The sequence below is a fragment of the Canis lupus genome, chromosome 1, assembly GCF_048164855.1.
Source record: "Canis lupus baileyi chromosome 1, mCanLup2.hap1, whole genome shotgun sequence".
Classification (NCBI taxonomy): domain Eukaryota; kingdom Metazoa; phylum Chordata; class Mammalia; order Carnivora; family Canidae; genus Canis; species Canis lupus.
Genome location: NC_132838.1, coordinates 54,434,804 through 54,454,143, shown reverse-complemented (window position 1 = coordinate 54,454,143; position 19,340 = coordinate 54,434,804). Strand labels below are relative to the sequence as shown.

General features: G+C 36.9%; 1 protein-coding gene across 3 annotated transcripts in view; it reads left to right on the top strand.

The window, feature by feature from the left end:
• The window catches only part of PDE10A (phosphodiesterase 10A), a 590,195-nt gene that overhangs the window by 484,196 nt on the left and 86,659 nt on the right, over positions 1 to 19,340 (top strand). For all 3 annotated transcript variants that reach the window (XM_072830420.1, XM_072830410.1, XM_072830401.1), the window contains 2 exons: positions 11,494 to 11,614; positions 12,633 to 12,682. In XM_072830420.1, coding sequence (XP_072686521.1) covers positions 11,494 to 11,614; positions 12,633 to 12,682 — 171 coding nt within the window. The remainder of the gene's footprint in view (positions 1 to 11,493; positions 11,615 to 12,632; positions 12,683 to 19,340) is intronic.

Sequence of the window (19,340 nt, the reverse complement as noted above, 5' to 3'; positions counted from 1 at the left end):
AGACTTAAACTTACTAGAAATGCTTGCTGTATCCTCAATGATTTAAAACTGTGTTTATCTCATGGACTCCTTTTTTCTGAATTAAGTTATTATTAAGAAATAATCTCTTGGGACGCCTGGGTGACTCAGTGATTGAGCGTCTGCCTTCGGCTCAGGTCGTGATCCTGGGGTCCTGGGATCGAGTCCCGCATCAGGCTCCCTATAGGGAGCCTGCTTCTCCTCTGTTTGTGTCTCTGCCTTTCTCTCTGTGTCTCTCATGAATAAATAAATAAAATCTTTAAAAAAATAATAATCTCATGAGCCTTTTTCATCTCATGGACCTTTTTCATCCGTAATTAAATTAGTTAATATTAGTTGACACAGAAAGCCCTTTGAAAACTTACAGTAATGTTCTTTAGGACTGTTAGGTTTTTGTTATTTCTGTTTCCTTGTGTTGACCTGACTTGTTTTTAAGGGCACCTCACTTAGCAGAATCCCAGCCTGCTCACTTCCACCACTTTTAACAGGGATTCACGGTCTCAGGTCTTTCTGGATCAGTCTGGACCTTGTATCCTACTGTATTGCTCTTCCGTGGCCGCCAGGGTTCTGTATCTTTTCTAGCTTTCTGAGCTTCCTCTGAGCCTCTACATTGAGCTGCTGGGGAACCTGCCTTCCTACCCCTGTACCCACTGCACGACACTTTGAAACAACTCTGTGTAGCATTTCCTCTGTGCTCATTGACATAGCAGGACAAGTCAAGGCAGCTGCTTTTTCTTTTCATTTTTTTTTTTCCCCATGGTGTTAGGTTAAGCTCAGGATGCATATACTAATCCCTTGGTTGATATTTAGGATTTTAAAACTTTTTGAAATAAGCATTTGCAAAAGGGTCAGCAGCACCCTCTTTGCTCCGTACCCCCCATTCTCTTTGTCTGTCTTTGAGGCTCAGCCTTCCAGAACTGTTCCATGATTGCTCAGTCTTAGAATAGAATTGTTCCGCCTGCGCTGTTTGTGTAGCATAAATGACCTCTTTAATAATTTATTTTAATCTAAAATACCCAAATCAGTTTTGATAACTTTGTTCTTAATATGTAGCATTGTCAACGATTTGGCAGTTTCTTCTTACAGTTAAGCGTACATTTACTTCTGACCACAAATTTTACTCTTACGTATTTGCCTAAGATAACTGAAAACCCATGTTCACGGAAAGACTTTTGCATTCTTCCATGTTCACAGAAAGATGTTTGTAGTAGCTTTATTCTTAATCGCTCAGACCTGGAGAACATAAACATCCCAAACGACCAACAGTGGTAGAACAGATAAATATATCATACGCAACTAGCAATAGGAAGGAGGAAACTACCTGGATACACAGTTGTATGCATAAATCTCAGTGGTATTATGTCAAGCAAATAAAGCAGAGCTCGAAACAGTATATTTTGTATGAGTCCATTTTGATAAAATTCTAAAAACAAAAGCAAAGCTAATCAGTGGTGAAAAAAAGTCAAAAATGGTGGTTGCCTTGGGGGCAGGGATTGATTAAGAAGGACCATAGATAAAAATATGAAATAGTCTGTGTCTTTTATTGTTACTTTTATTATTACTGAGAGGTTTATTATTAAAATTATTTCTTTTAAAATATTTTTTTATTTTTGATGAATAATAATTGTATATATTTAAGTGTACATATTAGTTACAACATGTGACATATGTGTGCACTGTGAAGTGATTCCCACCATCGAATTAATGAGTACATCCATCACCTCACGGAGTTGGGGGGCAGGGCTGGTGGTGTGGTTAGAACACTGAAGATCTACCTCCGCAGTTTTCGAGTATACACTATGGTGTTTTTAGTTGTAGGTACCGACCTGTACTTCAGGTCTCAGAACTTTCCTGTCTTATAATTGAAAGTTTGTAACCCTTTTTCTCCCAATACATAGATTTATTATTTCACAGTTATTCATGTAAAAGTGACCTCCTGTCATTGTCTGGTATTGTCACTTAACCACTGAATGCCCATGCAGCCTTTGAGTGCCTTGCTTTCTTACACTCGTATAGGGTAGATTGTTTAAGTCATTTTTGGACACAGAAAAATTGCTCAATAAAAAAAAAGAAAAAGAAAAACTGCTCAGTAAATGAGCAGTGGAGGGATCAGTGCTTCCTTGAGCCTATTATTGCTTGCTTGCTTGCTTGCTTGCTTTCTTCCCATTTTCACTTTTTTTTATAGACATTTTCTCTGCATACAAGTAGAAAGAATTGCATGTTGACCACCATGTACCTGTCACCTAGCTTCAATGATGATCATTTTGCTATTCCTGTTTCATGTACACTCCCCTACTCCCTTTTTTTGCTTGCTGGTATAGTCTAAAGCAAGTCTCAGCCATGTAATTTCAGCCACAAAGACTTCAGTATAGATTTCTAATAGGAAATGACATTTTAAAGAGATCCTCAAAAAATAAAAAGAAAAAAGAAAAAAATCCTCAATTACATGCCATTTTCATGCCTACCAATAATCACACTTAACAATAATATCTTAATCCTTGGGCCAGATTGTTTTCCTCAACTGTCTGAAAAGACTCTTTTTATAGCAGTTATGTTTGAACTAGGATCCTTAAAACAGTACATGCGGCATTGAGTTGGTACAGCTCTGTATCTGTTTTAATCTCTAAGGTCCTCTCTTTTTTTTTAATGATAACTTTTTTTTTAAACTTCAATTCCAATATAATTAACATACAGTGTAGTTTCAAGTATAGTGATTCAACAGTTCTGTACATCACCTTGTGCTCATCACAATGAGTGGCCTCTTCAAACCCTGTCATCCACCTCACCCCTCCCCATTTCTCCTCTGGTGACCATCAGTTTGTTCCCTGTATATAAAGGGTCTTTTTTTTTTCTCTTTGCTTCTTAAATTCCACATATGAGTGAAATCCTAATGATATTTGTCTTTCTCTGACTTATTTCACCAAGCATTATACCCTCTAGAGCCATCCATATTGTTGCAAATGGTAAGATTTCATTCTTTTTTATGGCTGAGTAATATTACACATACACACACCACACCACACACATCTTCTTTGTCCATTCATCTATTCCTGGATATGTGGGCTGCTTCCATGGTTTGGCTATTGTAAATAATGCTGCTATAAGCATAAGGGTGCATATAGCTTTTCAAATTAGTGTTTTCATAACCTTTAGGTAAATATTCACAGTGGAATTTCTGGATCATATGGTAATCTATTTTTAATTTTTTGAGGAACCTCCATACCATCTTCCACAGTGGCTCTAGTTTGCGTTCCCACCAGAAAGGTTTGTAACCTTTGACTGACTTCTCTTTGTTTTCTCCACACTCCAGCCCCGGACACCTGTAAATCTAATCTATACTTCTGTGAGTTTGGCTTTTTAGATTCCACATGTGAGATAATATAGTGTTTGTTTTTCTGTGTCTAGCTTATTTTACTTAGCATAATGCCCTCTGGCTTCATCTATGTTACCACAAATAGAATTTCCTACTTTTTTAGGGCTGAATAATATTCTAAAGCTACATATATAAAATTATATAAATTATGTATATATTTACATACATACTATGTATATTTATGTATGTATATGTTATTATATGCATACATACACATTATGTGTGTGTGTGTATGTGACATTTTCTTTATATATTCATCTGTTGACAGACAGTTCGGTTATTTTTGTAACTTGGCTATTGTGAATAATGCTGCAGTGAACATAAGATTGCAGATATCTCTTTGAGATAGTGATTTCATTTCCCTGAAATACATACCCAGAAAAAAAGATTGCTGGATCATTTGATAATTCCGCTCTTAATTTTTTGAGAAACCTCCATACTGTTTTCCATAGTAACAGCATCAGTTTATATTCCCACCTCTGGTGCACAAAGGCTCCCTTTTCTCCATGCCTTCCCTGACACTTGTTATCTTTCGTCATTTGATGATACCCTATAGGTGTGAGCTTTAGCTCATTGTGGTTTTGTTTTGCATTTCCCTGATGATTAGTGGTGTTAAACACCTTTATCCTGCACCTGTTGGCCATTTGCGTGTCTTCTTTGGAAAATGTCTGTTAGCTCCTCTGCCCATTTTTCAATTGAATTGGGATTATTTTGCTGTTCAGTTGTATGAGTGGGTTTTTTTTTAATGTTTTAGATATTACTCCCTTATCAGATAAATGGTTTGCAAATATTTTCTCCCATTCCATCTTTTGCCTTTTCCCTTTTGTTGGTGGTTTGCTTTGCCATGCAGAAGCCTTTTAGTTTGATGTAGTCCCACTTGTCTATTTTTGCCTTTGTTACCTGTGTTTCTGAGATCATATCCAAAAAATCATTTCCCAGACCAGTGTCAAAGAACTAGGTTCAGCTTGTGATTTCATCTAGGAGTTTTACAGTTTCAGGTTTTAAATTTAAGTCTTTAAACCATTTGAGTTGGTTTTGTATACTGTGAAAGATAAGGGTCCGGTTTCAGTCTTCTGCACGTGGATATCCAGTTTTCCCAGCACCATTTATTGAAGAGTGTGTCCTTTCCACACTGTATATTCTTGGTGCTCTTCTTAAAGATAAGTTGACCATGTCTGAATGGGTTTATTTCTGGGTTCTTTGTTCTGTTCCATTCATCTGTGTGTCTCTTTTTATGCCAGTACCATACTGTTTTGATTATTAGAGCTTCATTATGATAGAGTTTGAAATCAGGAAGTATGATGCTTCTAGCTTTGTTCTTTTTTTCTCAAGATTGCTTTGAATTTTCAGGGCTTTTGAAGTTCCATATAAATTTTAGGGTTCTTTTTTTTCTATTTCTGTGAAAAAAAAAACTTGAAATTTTGATAGGGATTACATTGAATGTACAGATCACTTTGGATACTATTGACATTTTAACTATATTAATTTTCCAATCCCTAAACACAGAATTTCTTTACATTTATTTTGTGTCTTCTTCTATTTTTCAGTTTTTTTATAAGTTTCAGTCTACATATCTTACATCTCTTTGGATAAATTCCTAAGTATTTTATTCTTTTTTGACTCTATTGTTAATAGCTTGTTGTTAGTGCATAGAAACACAACTGATTTTTGTATGTCCTAATAAGTATATACGTTACAAGGATTTCTCTATTTCTCAGAGTTTAATGAATTGTACATTTCAGTGTTTCTTAAATTTATTTAAAAATCTAAAAAAATATTGACACCTTAGGTTTGTTTTCAGTGGTACAGCTTAACATTTCTGAAACTACTTCTGTATATCCCAGGACTAAGAAACTGTACAAATATATTAAGGCTATTGTCGGTAAGATTTCTCTCTGTTGCGTGAAGGAATTACAAATATGGAAACGGGGAGTGTTAGAATGCACACTTAATTGCCTAGCTAAAACTGGAGGTATTAGTATGAATTCATAGTTTTTCATTTCCTTATATATATATATATGTAGATAAATACAGAATTATATATTTATATATATTTATATGAGGCACCTCATCTATACAATATTTACATAAATGAGAGACCTAGAAGCATTGACAGCAGTGGCACTTATAACTCCTGTGCTTGAATTTTAAATACCCCTCTCCATTAAAAGGAACTTCTCTTTCTTCGAGAAACAGAAATGACTAATACCAGGGTTGGCAAAATATGTAATGACAAAATAAGAAGGTGTTGAAAGAATCATGAAGAATGTCAGAAGGATATAGCAACTATCTTGAGGTTCTTGCTGGTCAAATCTGGGATATTTGAAGAATCAGAATGCATATATGACAGTATTAATGGGTGGTAACCTATTGAATAAGAATCTGTGAGTCCAGGGTGGGGAGTGAGGGTGACTGGGTGACGGGCACTGAGGGGGGCACTTGATGGGATGAGCACTGTGTGTTATGCTATATGTTGGCAAATTGAACACCAACAAAAAATAAATTAAAAAATAAGTTTAAAAAAGAAGAATCTGTGAGTCCAGACCCATGTAAAATGAATGAATGAGGAGAATGGAAAGTCTTCTTCCCAGTAGAATGCCAAATACCAAATACAGGAGAGATGATAGAGTTCTGGCCCCAACACTTTGTTGTACTGCTGCCAAAGATGCAAAACCTGATTATAATCTTGAGCAAACATCAGACAAATCCTAATTGGCTCACATTGTACAAAACATCAAGTTCAAGAAACACAAGGGAAAGACTAGAATTGGTCCACATTAAAGTATACCAAATAGGCATGATAAGTAAATGCCATTTGTGATCTGGGATCACAATGACCCTGCCCTAATGGGATGGATAACTCTAAGGATATTACTGGGACAGTGGATGGCATTTGAATGTGGAGTCGTAATTAGCTAATATTGCTGTGGTGATGTTAAAATTTCTGATCATGGTAACTGTTATAACTATGTAAGAGGATATTTTATTTCTTAGGGAATACATAGCACAGTTGTGGAGTAAAGGAGCACACTAACATATTCTCATATATGCAGAAAAAATACTTGTGATTATGGCATGTGTTTATGTAGATAGAATAATAGATAACAGGTAAATAGGAAGGCAGGCAAGCAGAGTTAACTGAGAATGAGAAAGCAAATAGGACAAAATGGCAATATTGATGGTATACAGGAGGTTTTTTGTATTCTTACATTTTTTTAATAAGCTTGAGATTATGTCAAAATTAACATTATAAAAGAGATAAATTTAAAAAGAAATAGGAAAAATTTAAAGAATGACATTATTCAAATTTTGAGGTTTATACTAAAAACTAGAAGCTGTTTGTACACACTCTTCAGTGTTGATCCAACTTAACATCTGCCTCATCATATTTTCTACTGATTTGACCCCGGCCTTCAGGACATGCCAGTGATCCCTCATAGAGTCATGGGCTCACAGACCTCACACCGTTCAAGCTTCCATTTCGTTCTTGAATTGCCTCTAACCTCTCCTGGGGAAGTGGTTTGCCGATCTGTGTTTAAACACCTAGTTCACGTTAGCAAGTCTGGGAGCATTTGTTATCCTGGCTAAACCAGCTTCACCAAGGATTAATACTGCTCTGTTCATTACCATCGTATCTCATAAAACACTGTTTCCCTCCAGGTGGATGGAGTGGCTGTTCCCCTGCTTCCCAAACTGTTCCAGTGCTCTTAGGCATCACAGCAAACTCACGGTAGTGGTTCAGGACCTGTTAAAGTTCTGTGGAGCACACAATGATGTCTGTCAGATAGAGCCTAACAGAATTCACAGTTTCAGTATTAGGTCACTGCAATCCTTTCAGTGAAGTCAGGTCTTTGCAAATCCTTGTTTTCAGAAGTTGCTCTAATGGAAAACAAGCTCTACATGAAAATCAATGTGGAACATGGAAAATTAGAGTGGCAGCATCCAGTTGGATTGTAAGGTTTGAGAAGTTGTGCATTGTCCAACTCATTCTCCTGAGAATTCTGACTTCTTGAGTTATGAAAGTATCGGTGATATTCAGTGTATACTTTGGTTGGGTTCTTATGTAGAATAAAGTTAGGGAAAGGACTTTGTCAAATTAGAATGCTGTGTAAATTCCAGTTCTGAGCAACTTAATTAATACACTCTTATGATTTTCTTTCAGTGAAGCTATAGGCTTAAGGTTTATTTTACTGAATTGAATTGATCCCTTATTAATTTTTAAAGATTTTATTTATTTATTCATGAGACACACACACACACACACAGAGGCAGAGACACAGGCAGAGGGAGAAGCAGGCTACCTGCAGGGAGCCCAACGTGGGACTCGATCCCAGGACTCCAGGATCAGGCCCTGGGCTGAAGGTGGCGCCACCCGGTCTGCCCCATCACACTGTTTCTAAAGAGCACCTTGGGAGGGTGGGATTTGGTTCACCTCCACGTGCTTCCTGTGCCTTTCCTTATGTGTGATGGTAGTCCTGGCCCCAGGACTATAAAACTTAAAATAATATGTAAATGTAAAGTAGTAAGCATATCAGGCTAACAGCCAATCAATAGTTATGCTTACTACTTTACACTTACATATTATTTTAAGTTTTATAGAATATTATGGTTTGAATGATTCACTATGTAGATAGGGCTTTAATTTTTGAGAATTAATAGTACATTAATATGTAATAGTAACTGTAATAAAACATTTTGCTCTTATGATGCAGTTGTCATTGACAATCAAAGGAAACAGGTTGTACTAAACCCCCCTACACCAGGTTGAAGGTCAGAATTTGAAGCTTAATGACAAAATTAAAATCCTAGGTCATAGATTATCATAGACAGTGAGTGTTGAAAGGTAACACACTTTAGCCTCCTTGATCTACAGATGAGAAAAGAAAAACTCAGAGGACACCCCACAATAAACTGCCTTCTTGTTATCACTTGTGTGTGACAACCTAGTCCTTCCAGAAGACATGGTGAACAGCTGTTCTTCCCTCTCAGCACTGCACACAGATCCTGTGAATGGATGTACTCTCAGAATCATGTTGTCAGAGAAAGGAGCCCGTGTATCATTTTTATGGGGACTCCTCTGCGGGGTGCTTCAGAGCCCACCTGAGACTAGCTGAAGTGCCCCTCCCCAGAAGAAAAAGGAAGTGTTCAGAGATTTATCGGTTCATGAACAGTCTGTATTTAGGGATAGGTTTTTAAGCATTATGGTTTTTGCGTGTCTGGATCTAGAGATTCAGACCCTGTCATTACGACTTAGTCTCTTTATTTCTCATAGCCTGGCTTTTTTTTTTTTTAAGATTTTATGTATTTATTCATGAGAGACAAACAGAGACATAGAGGGAGAAGCAGGCTCCCTACAAGGAGCCCGATGTGGAACTGGATACGAGACCCCAGGATCACAACCTGAGCCTAAGGTAGATGCTCAACCACTGAGCCACCCAGGCATCCCTCATAGCCTAGCTTTTCTTCAGGTTAGTTTCAGTCTCAGATAAGCTCTTTCCCAGGACTTTGGGGAAAAATACAAACAAATGGTTCTAATTAGTGGTGAGGGAGAGAGAGAGGGTATGTTAGAGTAGAATCGTTTCTCCAGAGTTCTTCAAAACTGGCAGTCGTCAGATAGCATCTTGTTTACAGATGATAAAGGAACAGCATGAGCTTGTGTGTATGGCCACATACAATGCTGTCGTGCTTGGAAGGCATCAGAATTTCAGAGCATTCGTGATTTTTATGCAGACTTTTGCTACCACAATGGTATCTGCCCTAGCGAAGGTCTTGAAGAATATCAGCAGCCAGAGAATTGCCAGGAAGTTATGACTAACTGCTAAGCAGTTAAACCTTTAGCAAAAAAGAGTCACAAAACTTGGTCAGGAGGCCGGTGATTTACCATGGTTGCGTGTGCAACAAAGCGAGCAGGATGCACAGGTTCAAGGGGCCGGGGGAATCCGGCACTGGGTACATGAGGCTCAGCAGATGTAGGAGCAGAGCACACACAACCTAGAGAAGCTGTTCTGAGAGAGGACACAATGAGTGCCAGTCGTAAGAGTCCCAAGAACAAAGTCAATCATTCTCGAAGTTGGCACTAAAGCATAACAGTGCTTGGTGGGTTTCTATTTTGACGCTTTGGGGTCATGTTCATTCATTTATTTCTGTTGTTCTCTCCACTTGGAAAGCTCTTCCTCCAGCTCTCTGCAGGTCTCACATCTTCACCCCTTTTCAGTGGGGATCCTTCAGGGTGGAATTTTGTCCGTTTCTGAGGATGCCTATTCCTAAAGTGCATTCTAAAACTGTAGTTACCCCCAGGTGTTTGAAAACCCACTGGGGCTCACTGTTGAGATAGGCTTGAGCTGCAACTCCATTGCTCACCTAATGCCTATTGCTATCTGGCTGGGACACTGTAGTAGTGTTTGGATCTCTCAAAAGTAGTGTCTTATTCTTTTTGATGTGTATTGCACCTTGAGACAAGTCATCCTTCATACTTCTTTCTCTGGAATCTGCCTGGACCAGAGTGTGCTCCCTGTCCATCCTATTAAAAAGGGTAACTCTCCCTCCAGAGGTCTTGGCTGCCAGCCTTCCCTGCTCTTTTTTTCTGCATACCACCTATCACCACCTGCCACATTATAACATTCAGTTATTTATTTTCCTCACCTAGAATCTAAGTTCCTTGAAGACTGGAACTTTATTCTGTTAATTCTCTAGCATCTCTTCTAGCTAGAAGAATACTTATGTATAGTAGTGTAGATTGTCAGGATTGCCAGTACCTATTTGTGGATTGATCGATTCATCTATTCTTTCATGTATTTTTTCACATTCATTCATTCCTCAGACATTCATTGAGAATAGTGATCAAGAATAATGGCAAGTGTTTGCAACAATATGGATGGACCTAAAGAGTATTATGCTAAGCCTAAATAAGTCAGTCAGAGAAAGACAAATACTATATGATTTCACTCATATGTGGAATTTAAGAAACAGAACAAATAGAGAAACAAGGGGAAAGAAGAGAGACAAATCAAGAAACAGACTCTTAACTTTAGAGAATAAACTGATGGTTAGGGGAGGTGGGTGGAGGATGGGAGAAATAGGGGATGGGGATGAAGGAATGTACTTGTAATGAGCACCGGTGATGATCAGAAGTGATGAATCACTATATTGTACACCTGACACTAATATAACACTCTATGTTCACTATACTGGAATTTTTAAAAAAGAGTAATGGCAAGTAATAAAACTTTAGGAGTTAAAGATACCTGAGTGGTTAAGAAAGAGAAAGATGGCTTGAGATGGTGTTGTAGACAGACCATAACTGCATCTGTAGAATGTGGGAGGCCGTCCCTGTGAGGAGTCTATTATTCGAAGTACGGTGGGAAGCCCCAGGAGTATTTTAAGCCAGAGAATGACAGAATTTTATTTTGTTTATAAACTTTACCATAGCTATTGCTTGGAGAATAGGCTTAGGAAGGGAAGCTTGGTGGAAGGCAGTTTTTCAGCATTTTTAGAGAAGATAAGTGCTGTAAGTAGCTACGACTTAGCTCCCATCTTTTTCCCAAACCCTATTTACCTGCTGTTGTCCCTGTTACCACAGTGAAGCCCAGAGCTTTGGGCTTGCGGTGCGGCAGCTGGTGCTACCATGACAGCAAACACAAGAGCTGCTCCTTCCTGTCCTAGGGGAAGAGTTGAGCTCTGACTAGGGTGGTAGCCCCATTGGTGCAGATGAATGGAGACTAATGAACAAATTCTGCTTCATCCAGTGCAATGCATATCAGTTGGCTTTTCTAGCATCTAACAATGTTTCATTCAGTTAGCAAACTTTTGTACTACTTTTACTGATTATATTTAAAACTTCAGAAATAAGAAGGTAATTTGTAACATTTGATGTTTGAATATAAAGTATACATGGAGTTTATAATTCTAAGTCAGCAATTTTAATGTTTAATCTATTTTATAGTAGATTATAATTAAATAATGCTCTTTAAAATCATAGTGTATAAAAGCATAAAGCAAAGTATGTAAAGTTATATACCTTAATAGTATGTTTTATAAAGTAAGGAATTTTTAATTTTATTATATTTATGTCCTTTATTTCTCTTTCTTTTTTTTATTGAAAGTACCAAGACACGAATATGCAGGGAGTTGTGTATGAACTAAACAGCTATATAGAACAACGGTTGGATACAGGAGGAGACAACCAGCTACTCCTCTATGAATTGAGTAGCATCATTAAAATAGGTAAGAAATGTTTTGTATTCCTTCTGGTAGAAAATTTGAACTGAAGATTCTTTTATTCCATTGCAGAAAATGGAAAAAGTAATATACTTACTACAAGGCGAATGCAAGTCATTTATTTACTTCTATTCTGGGGCTAAATTTGAAATGAAAATATTTTATTATGAAAGTACTGGAATGAGTCAAGCCTAAAAATTCCTAAGTTGTCTAATCCCAAAAAAGTATCTGCCAGATATATAAATGGAATGAATGTACTATGCTTTCTAAATAAAACCTAGTTTTCTTTGGAAAGTATAGTTTTATTGAATTAAATCACATCGTTATGGAGTAAATCATTAATTTTTAAGAAACAAAAAGCATCTTAAATATATTTGGGGAGGTGACAGAGTTATATACTGTTATCACCATTTTACTGATGAGGAAGCTGTGGCAAAGACAGGTCAAATATTTTATCCAAGGCCACACGAGTAAAAAGGAGTGAAACAGGAGTCTACATTCAGGCAGTCCTCCCCTAGTGATATCTGTTATCTGCTCTGATAATTGCCTTCAGATGAACCGGAAGCAGTTTTAGGAAAGTTAAATTATGTTTTCTTCAATGATGACATGTGGAGATATACATCATCCTTTTTGGTTGATGCTAACATTGATTACTCATTATTATAAATCTCATGTCTGATATTTTTCATTTTTTAAAAATTAAATACAATTCTTAAAAAATATTTCCAATAATTGTGATACTTAAAGTTTCACAAAGATATTATTACATAGCACATGAGCTGCTGTATGCATTTGAGGATGTCACATCTTAAAATTTGCTGTAGCTGATGCATAATGAATGCAGATGCTCTACTTGTGTGATTGAGTAAAGTGGTAACTTAATCTGCTCAGTTGACTGCATGACAATTAGTTATGGTAACGGTCCTTTCACAAAGACTCCTGCCTGAGGTCTCACCTTAAAGAGTTTATACGTGGTCTGTTCTTCCATTGAGATTAGTTTCTTCCCTTTTTATTACTTTGGCAGCCACAAAAGCTGATGGATTTGCACTGTATTTCCTTGGAGAGTGCAATAATGTAAGTATCTAAATTTAGATTTTGGTGCTCTAGATAAGAAAATGTCATAAGCTTTTTAAAAAAGATACACTGTATTACAAACAACAGATGCTTGGGAATTAGGTACTTTAAACTCATGTTGTGTTCCGTTTCTATACACAGTTATTGCCAGCTGAAAAGTTTAGCAGCGTGGCAACATTGGGGCATAAAGTCTTATAACTTATTTATTGTTTTAGTTTTGGTTTATGGTATCGTATCCTAGGGATGGTATTTCTAGACTTAGTGTTTTGTACAAAAGATATTTCAGCACCGGGAGCTGGGGCACCATGGATGATTTATGCCCTTGCAAAACAGTCTGTAACAGTAAAATGAGAACAAAAGTCTAGTATTTTTATGTGTGTGTGATTTTTTTTTTTTTAATTTCTTTAAGGCAACTCTCACAGCTGGGACAGTTACTAAGTGTAGCTCCCGGAGCTGTGGTGGCCATAGCTCAGACTGTTCCATGGCATGGGGCTTTTCTAGTCCTCTGTGCGACAGGCTGGACCTTGTGTCTCTGGGTTAATTTACTCAACGCATGGCCCACTATCAAATCCAGTTGTGTATAAGGCACTTTAAAAAGTACTTTAAGATGTTTGGCTACTGGCATCTGATTTTTGTTATGAAATTAAAACCACATACATGACATTTTAGACCAATATTCTAAGCCAATAACAATTATATTTGTAATTTAAATATATAGAAATTATTTATAAATATATTTGGAAAATTCTTACTATGTATTTCTTATGAGTTAGGCATTGTTATTTGAGATTTGGAATGTATTTTTGCAATGCAATACTTGTATGTATGAGTAATCAAAATGTGTGCTATTTATAATATATAAAATGTTAATAGGAATAGAGATGCAAGTGTTCTGAGATGTTTGATAGTACTCTTGAATTATACAGTAGTCCAAAGGATAAACAGTAGTTGCACAAAAATATTTCTTGGCTGATTTACCAAACCCATAATTGATCCTCTTCTTTTTTGCAGTCCTTCTTTCCCCCTTGCATAGTAAAAATTTATGTTACAGGATTAGAAGCTCTTTAGGGTAAAAGACCTTTTCTTACAAATCTTCACATTCACCCAGCATCTCTCCTAGTGCCTTCCATGTACAGAATAAGAGTGTTAATTAAATTAAATTATTCAAATATCACTACTACTTTTAAAAACATTAAATGATATTTCAGCTAATGGGTAAGCTACTGAAATAACAAGTAGATCTCATTCTTTCCTATTCATTCCAAAAATTTATTTTTAAAATTTTGCCTTTTAGAAAACTGTTATATAATTTGTAATTCTATTGAAAATGTACTGGTGTGTATGTTAGCTCAGGGTGATCATGAGAGTGCATGTCTCCTTATGACGCCCCTGGGATCTGCAGACAACTCTCAGGGCTTAACCTTGGCAGCTGAGTGTGTACCACGTGACCCTTTCCCTTCAATCACAGCTATTTGTGACCCAAACTCGGACCCATCCAATTCTCTGCTGAAACCTGGATCCCGGACTCAGCATTTCTAGCTGTTTTCATGAAAAGAAGTGAGTGAACCCTGGAACTGAGACGGCCCCATGGGATGACCCTCTTCTGCTCTGTGTGACAGAGAATGGGGGAAAGTGGTTTGCAGAGGTCAGGAAGAGCAGGCAACAAGAGGCCAGGGGTCTGCAGGGTGTGACAGCCTCAGGAAGTGCTTGAATTTTTAGAGCCTGCGTTGAGATTCACAAATCCCATATTCTTAGGCACTTGGCTGGCTTGTAGGTTTTTGTGGGGGTTTTTTGCAAGCTTTGTTTATACATTGACCTTTGTGAAGTAGGTTCCTAGAATATGTGATTTAGAGAAAGCTCTTTGTGTCTACAGTCTCTAAACTGTATTCTATGTATACCAGTTCTAATTCTTTGACTTTTTTTACTTAATTGAGGGGATGACACTATATGCTTCCTAAGTCTATTGATTTCACTGTACATGACTATCTCTGAGGTCATTGTGTCCATGGTCCTGTCCTGCTCAACAGCATGTCCCTAGGAACACACAGCAGATGACCTAGCAAAAATTGTAGCTTCTTCTGACCTTCCTAAGTCCTGTCTCACTCTGTTGTGCATTATTATCATATACTTCTCCTTCAGAGAATTTAACTGAGTCTGTAATTATGTATTTATTTATGGTGTGTGTGATTGTTTATCTGGCTTTCTAATGAGAATGGGATCTCCATGAAGGCAGAGACCTTGTCCTCCTGGGAGGATACTTTTAGGGGTGATTACTGCATTTTGTTCACCACGTTTTTCCTTGTATGTATTCCACACAGGTGTCTGTGCCTTTAATATTTCCCTGCCCTGGGGACTTCTGTGGGTAGGAAGAAGACATCGCCTGAAGTCTAGGTTCACTGAAGTGTTTCTTTTTTAGTTCTTTCTTTCTTTCTTTCTTTCTTTCTTTCTTTCTTTCTTTCTTTCTTTCTTTCTTTCTTTCTTTCTTTCTTTCTTTCTTTCTTTCTTTCTTTCTTTCTTTCTTTTCTTCTTTTTTTCTTAAGATTTTATTTATTTATTCATGAGAGACACAGACAGGGAGAGAGAGGCAGAGACACAGGCAGAGGGAGAAGCAGGCTCCATGCAGGGAGCCTGATGTGGGACTCGATCCCGGGACCCCAGGATCACGCCCTGTGCTGAAGGCAGGCACTAAGCCACTGAGCCACCCAAGGACCCCTTCCTTCCTTCCTTCCTTCCTTCCTTCCTTCCTTCCTTCCTTCCTTCCTTCCTTTCTTTTTCTTTCTTTTTTTTTCTTTCTTTCTTTCTTTCTTTCTTTCTTTCTTTCTTTCTTTCTTTCTTCTTTCTTTCTTTTTCTTTCTTTCTTTCTTTCTCCCTCCCTCTTTCTTTTTCTTTCTTTCTTTCTTTCTTTCTTTCTTTCTTTCTTTCTTTCTTCTTTCTTTTTCTTCTCTCTTTCTCTCCCTCCCTCCCTCTCTCTTTCTTCCTTTCCTTTCCTTTTCCTTTTCCTTTTCCTTTTCCTTTTCCTTTTCTTTTCCTTTTCCTCTTTCTTTCTTTCTTTCTTTCTTTCTTTCTTTCTTTCTTTCTCTTTCTTTCTTCTCTCATTCTTTCTCTCTTTCTTTCCTTTCTTTCTTTTCTTTCTTGTTTCAGCAGGCTCCACACTCCACATGGAGCACAATGCGGCCCTTAAGCTCACTACCTTGAGTTCAAGACCTGCACTGGTCAAGAGATGGACGCTTCACTGACAAGCCACGCAGACGCCCCTGAAGTGTTTCTTTAGTTGTATCTACAAGATTACCACTTTTTTTGTTCTTCATTTCCTCATGCATCTCAGGTCTTCCGTTTGGAATCACTTTTCTTCTCTCCTGTAGAATTTTCCTTAGTGAGAGTGTGCTGATGGGAAACTTTCACTTTTTGTCTGAGTGTGTCTTTATGTCATCACTTTTCTTAGAATAGATCTTTGCTGGATACAGAAATCAGATTGATAAAATTCTCTGTGCATTGACTTGAGCATAGTTACTTTTGGGTTCTTTTTTGTTGTTTTTCTCAGTTCTTCAGTATAGTTTTTTTATTTCCTGGATATTTTTTAAGTTGATCTTTTATTTCTTGGGACATATTAACTATACCCCTTTAACATTGTTTTATATTCTTTCTGAATTTACATATCTTGGTTTTGTTTCATACATGTCTTAAAGATGGTGGCTTATTTGCTCATGTGTTTTAATTTATTTTGTGTTTTAACTGTGAATCGTTTTCTTCCTTGGGCCTTTTTAAATGGCTGTTCTTAAGAACTGTGTTTAAGTCCTTCTCCTGGAGACAGGATATAAATTGTTTTTTGCCAGTCATCTAAGACACTTCTAATCCAGGACTATTTTAAATTATCTCATGAGATTTTTTTTCAGACTACAAAGTAGTATGGGTTCAAGCAACACACCCATGTGGCACACAGTTATGATTTCTCAGAGGAGATTTTTATTGTCCCTCTAGCAATAAATACAAGATACTCTGGGGCCCTAGCAATCTCCTTGCAACATTAAGTATATTTACCCTTGCAGCTACAATGAGGCATTAGCCCTTTGCAGGTCTCTGCCCCATGTGGGGGTTCTTCTGTTCGCTGCCATGCTTTCCTGAGGGGAGGTCAGCACATCCAAGCTTTGTTGCTCTCAAGAACAATCCAGCTTGGGATTCACTTGCCTCACAGATTTCTTTATTGATTTCTTTTTATATTTCTGTGGATTCCATCCATTCTTCTCAGCCCAGCAATGCATTAGAAATGATTGTAAAATGTACTTTATCCAGCCTTTAAATAATTTTAAAATTGTTTTCTCCAGGAGTATCATATTATCTAATCTGCCCTATTGCTTGAACATATGTTGACATACTTCTAAAATGTAAGACAACCATATTAAATAAAATAAAGTTTTTTTTTTTTTTTGCCCAGGTGAGCAGATACATGTCTATTTATTTAAATTCAAGATGGCATATTATAGATATTTATAGTTTTTTAAAAAAGATTTATTTATTTATTTATTTGTTTATTTATTTATTCATGAGAGACACACAGAGACAGAGACACTAAAATAAAGTTGTTGTTTTGTTTTGTTTTTGCCCAGGTGAGCAGATACATGTCTACTTATTTAAATACAAGATGGCATATTATAGATATTTATAGCTTTTTAAAAAAAGACTTATTTATTTATTTATTTATTTATTTATTTATTCATGAGAGACACACAGAGAGAGGCAGAGACACAGGCAGAGGGAGAAGCAGGTTCCATGTAGGGAGCCTGATACGGAACTCGGTCCCAGGACCCTGAGATCATGCCCTGAGCCATCCAGGCATTCCTGTGATAAGATTTTTAGTCTATACCAAAAATACCAAGGATTAAGATACAGATGGGAGGAATTATAGAATTCTTATATGTAATAAAAATACTAATTTCTTTTTCATAAATGAGAACAGCAGAAATAATTTCCAAAATTGATACATTGAGAAATGTAATTTAAATAGTATTTAAACATATCAAAAATTCTACTGGTAGAATTAAAAAACCACATCAAGAGATGCCTGGGTGGCTCAGAGGTTAAGCGTCTACCTTCAGCTAGGGGCGTGATCGTGGAGTCCCAGGATTGAGTCGCACATCGGGCTCCCTGCATGGAGCCTGCTTCTCCCTCTGCCTGTGTCTTTGCCTCTTTCTCTCTGACTCTCTTGAATAAATAAATAAAATCTTAAAAAAAAAAAAAACCCACATCAATATTACCAGAAAGGAAAGCATCTAAAGAAAACATGGAAAGTTAAGGAAAAGAGAAAACTAAGTTGTATTAAAACACTAAATATAAAACTTAAAATAGATTGTGGAACTCGTTTCAAAAATATGTCACAACAAAATTATAAGTAGAATGGGCCCAGCTATCAAAAGAAAAAAAATCTTGAATTAGATTTAAAAGCCCCACAACTATCTTCTATTTTATAGAGGCATGTATAATAAACAGAGGACTCAGGAGTGGCTGAAAATAAAAAGGTAATTTTAGGGGCCTCTGGGTGGCTCAGTCAGTAAAGCGTCTGCCTTCGGCTCAGGTCACGATCCCAGAGTCCTGGGATCGAGCTGTACCTTGGGCTCCCTGCTCAGTGGAGCGTCTGCTTCTCCCTCTCCTTCTGTTGCTCCCCCTGCTTGCTCTCTCTCAAGTAAATAAATAAATAAATAAAATCTTTAAAAAATAAAATAGAAAGGTAATTTTAGATGGAGCAAACCTATTCTAGAAAAAATGAAAACAAAATAAGAGAAAGTACCACAAGATCAATAATGAAGTTTAGTTTGGGGAATAAAAGCATTAAATTGGAACAGGAGGTCACTTGGGATTTGTGAAGGGGTTTAGTCTGCAGTGAAGGCAGAGCTGTTATGAAGTTTATACTATAAATATTTGATGCATCAAAATTTGTAAAGCAGGACACTTGGGTGGCTCAGTGGTTGAGTGTCTGCCTTTGGCTCAGGGCGGGATCCCAGGACCGGAGATCGATTCCGGCATCTGGCTCCTTGCATGGAGCCTGCTTCTCCTACTTTTGCCTGTGTCTCTGCCTCTCTTTCTGTGTCTCTCATGAATAAATAAATAAGATCTTTAAAAAAAAAATTTGTAAAGCAAAACACATACACACACAAAAAGAACAGAAGGATACAATAATATTTTTAGTGGTTGACAGATCAAAAATACATTTTAGAGAAAGTTAGTAGTATCAATAAGTAGGCTTATCCAGAAAATATATATATTATTTTAGGATTTACCAATGTGGATTTCCTTTTATTCTTTGGGTTAGACCCTACTTTGATGCTTTTAGCCTTCATTTAAGAACTCAGATCCCTCCGAAAACATTTAAAAAAAAAAGAACTCAGATTCCCATAATGGCTAAAAACAAGGAAATTAACATAAATAATGTGAAGTGTAATTCTGTGAGAAGAAAACAAATACAGTTAATGGGATATTGAGAGCATAATATTTACAAAAATGAAGTGTAGTATTGCTAAAGCTCTGGGCAAAGTTATTCACAGTGGAAGATCCGACATCCTTGAAGTATTAAACATCTATACATTTTTGAGGCATTAATAAGAGACAAAGTAAATTAATTTTTTAGCACATTTTTACTGGGTACAACTGCATGATAGTATTCCAA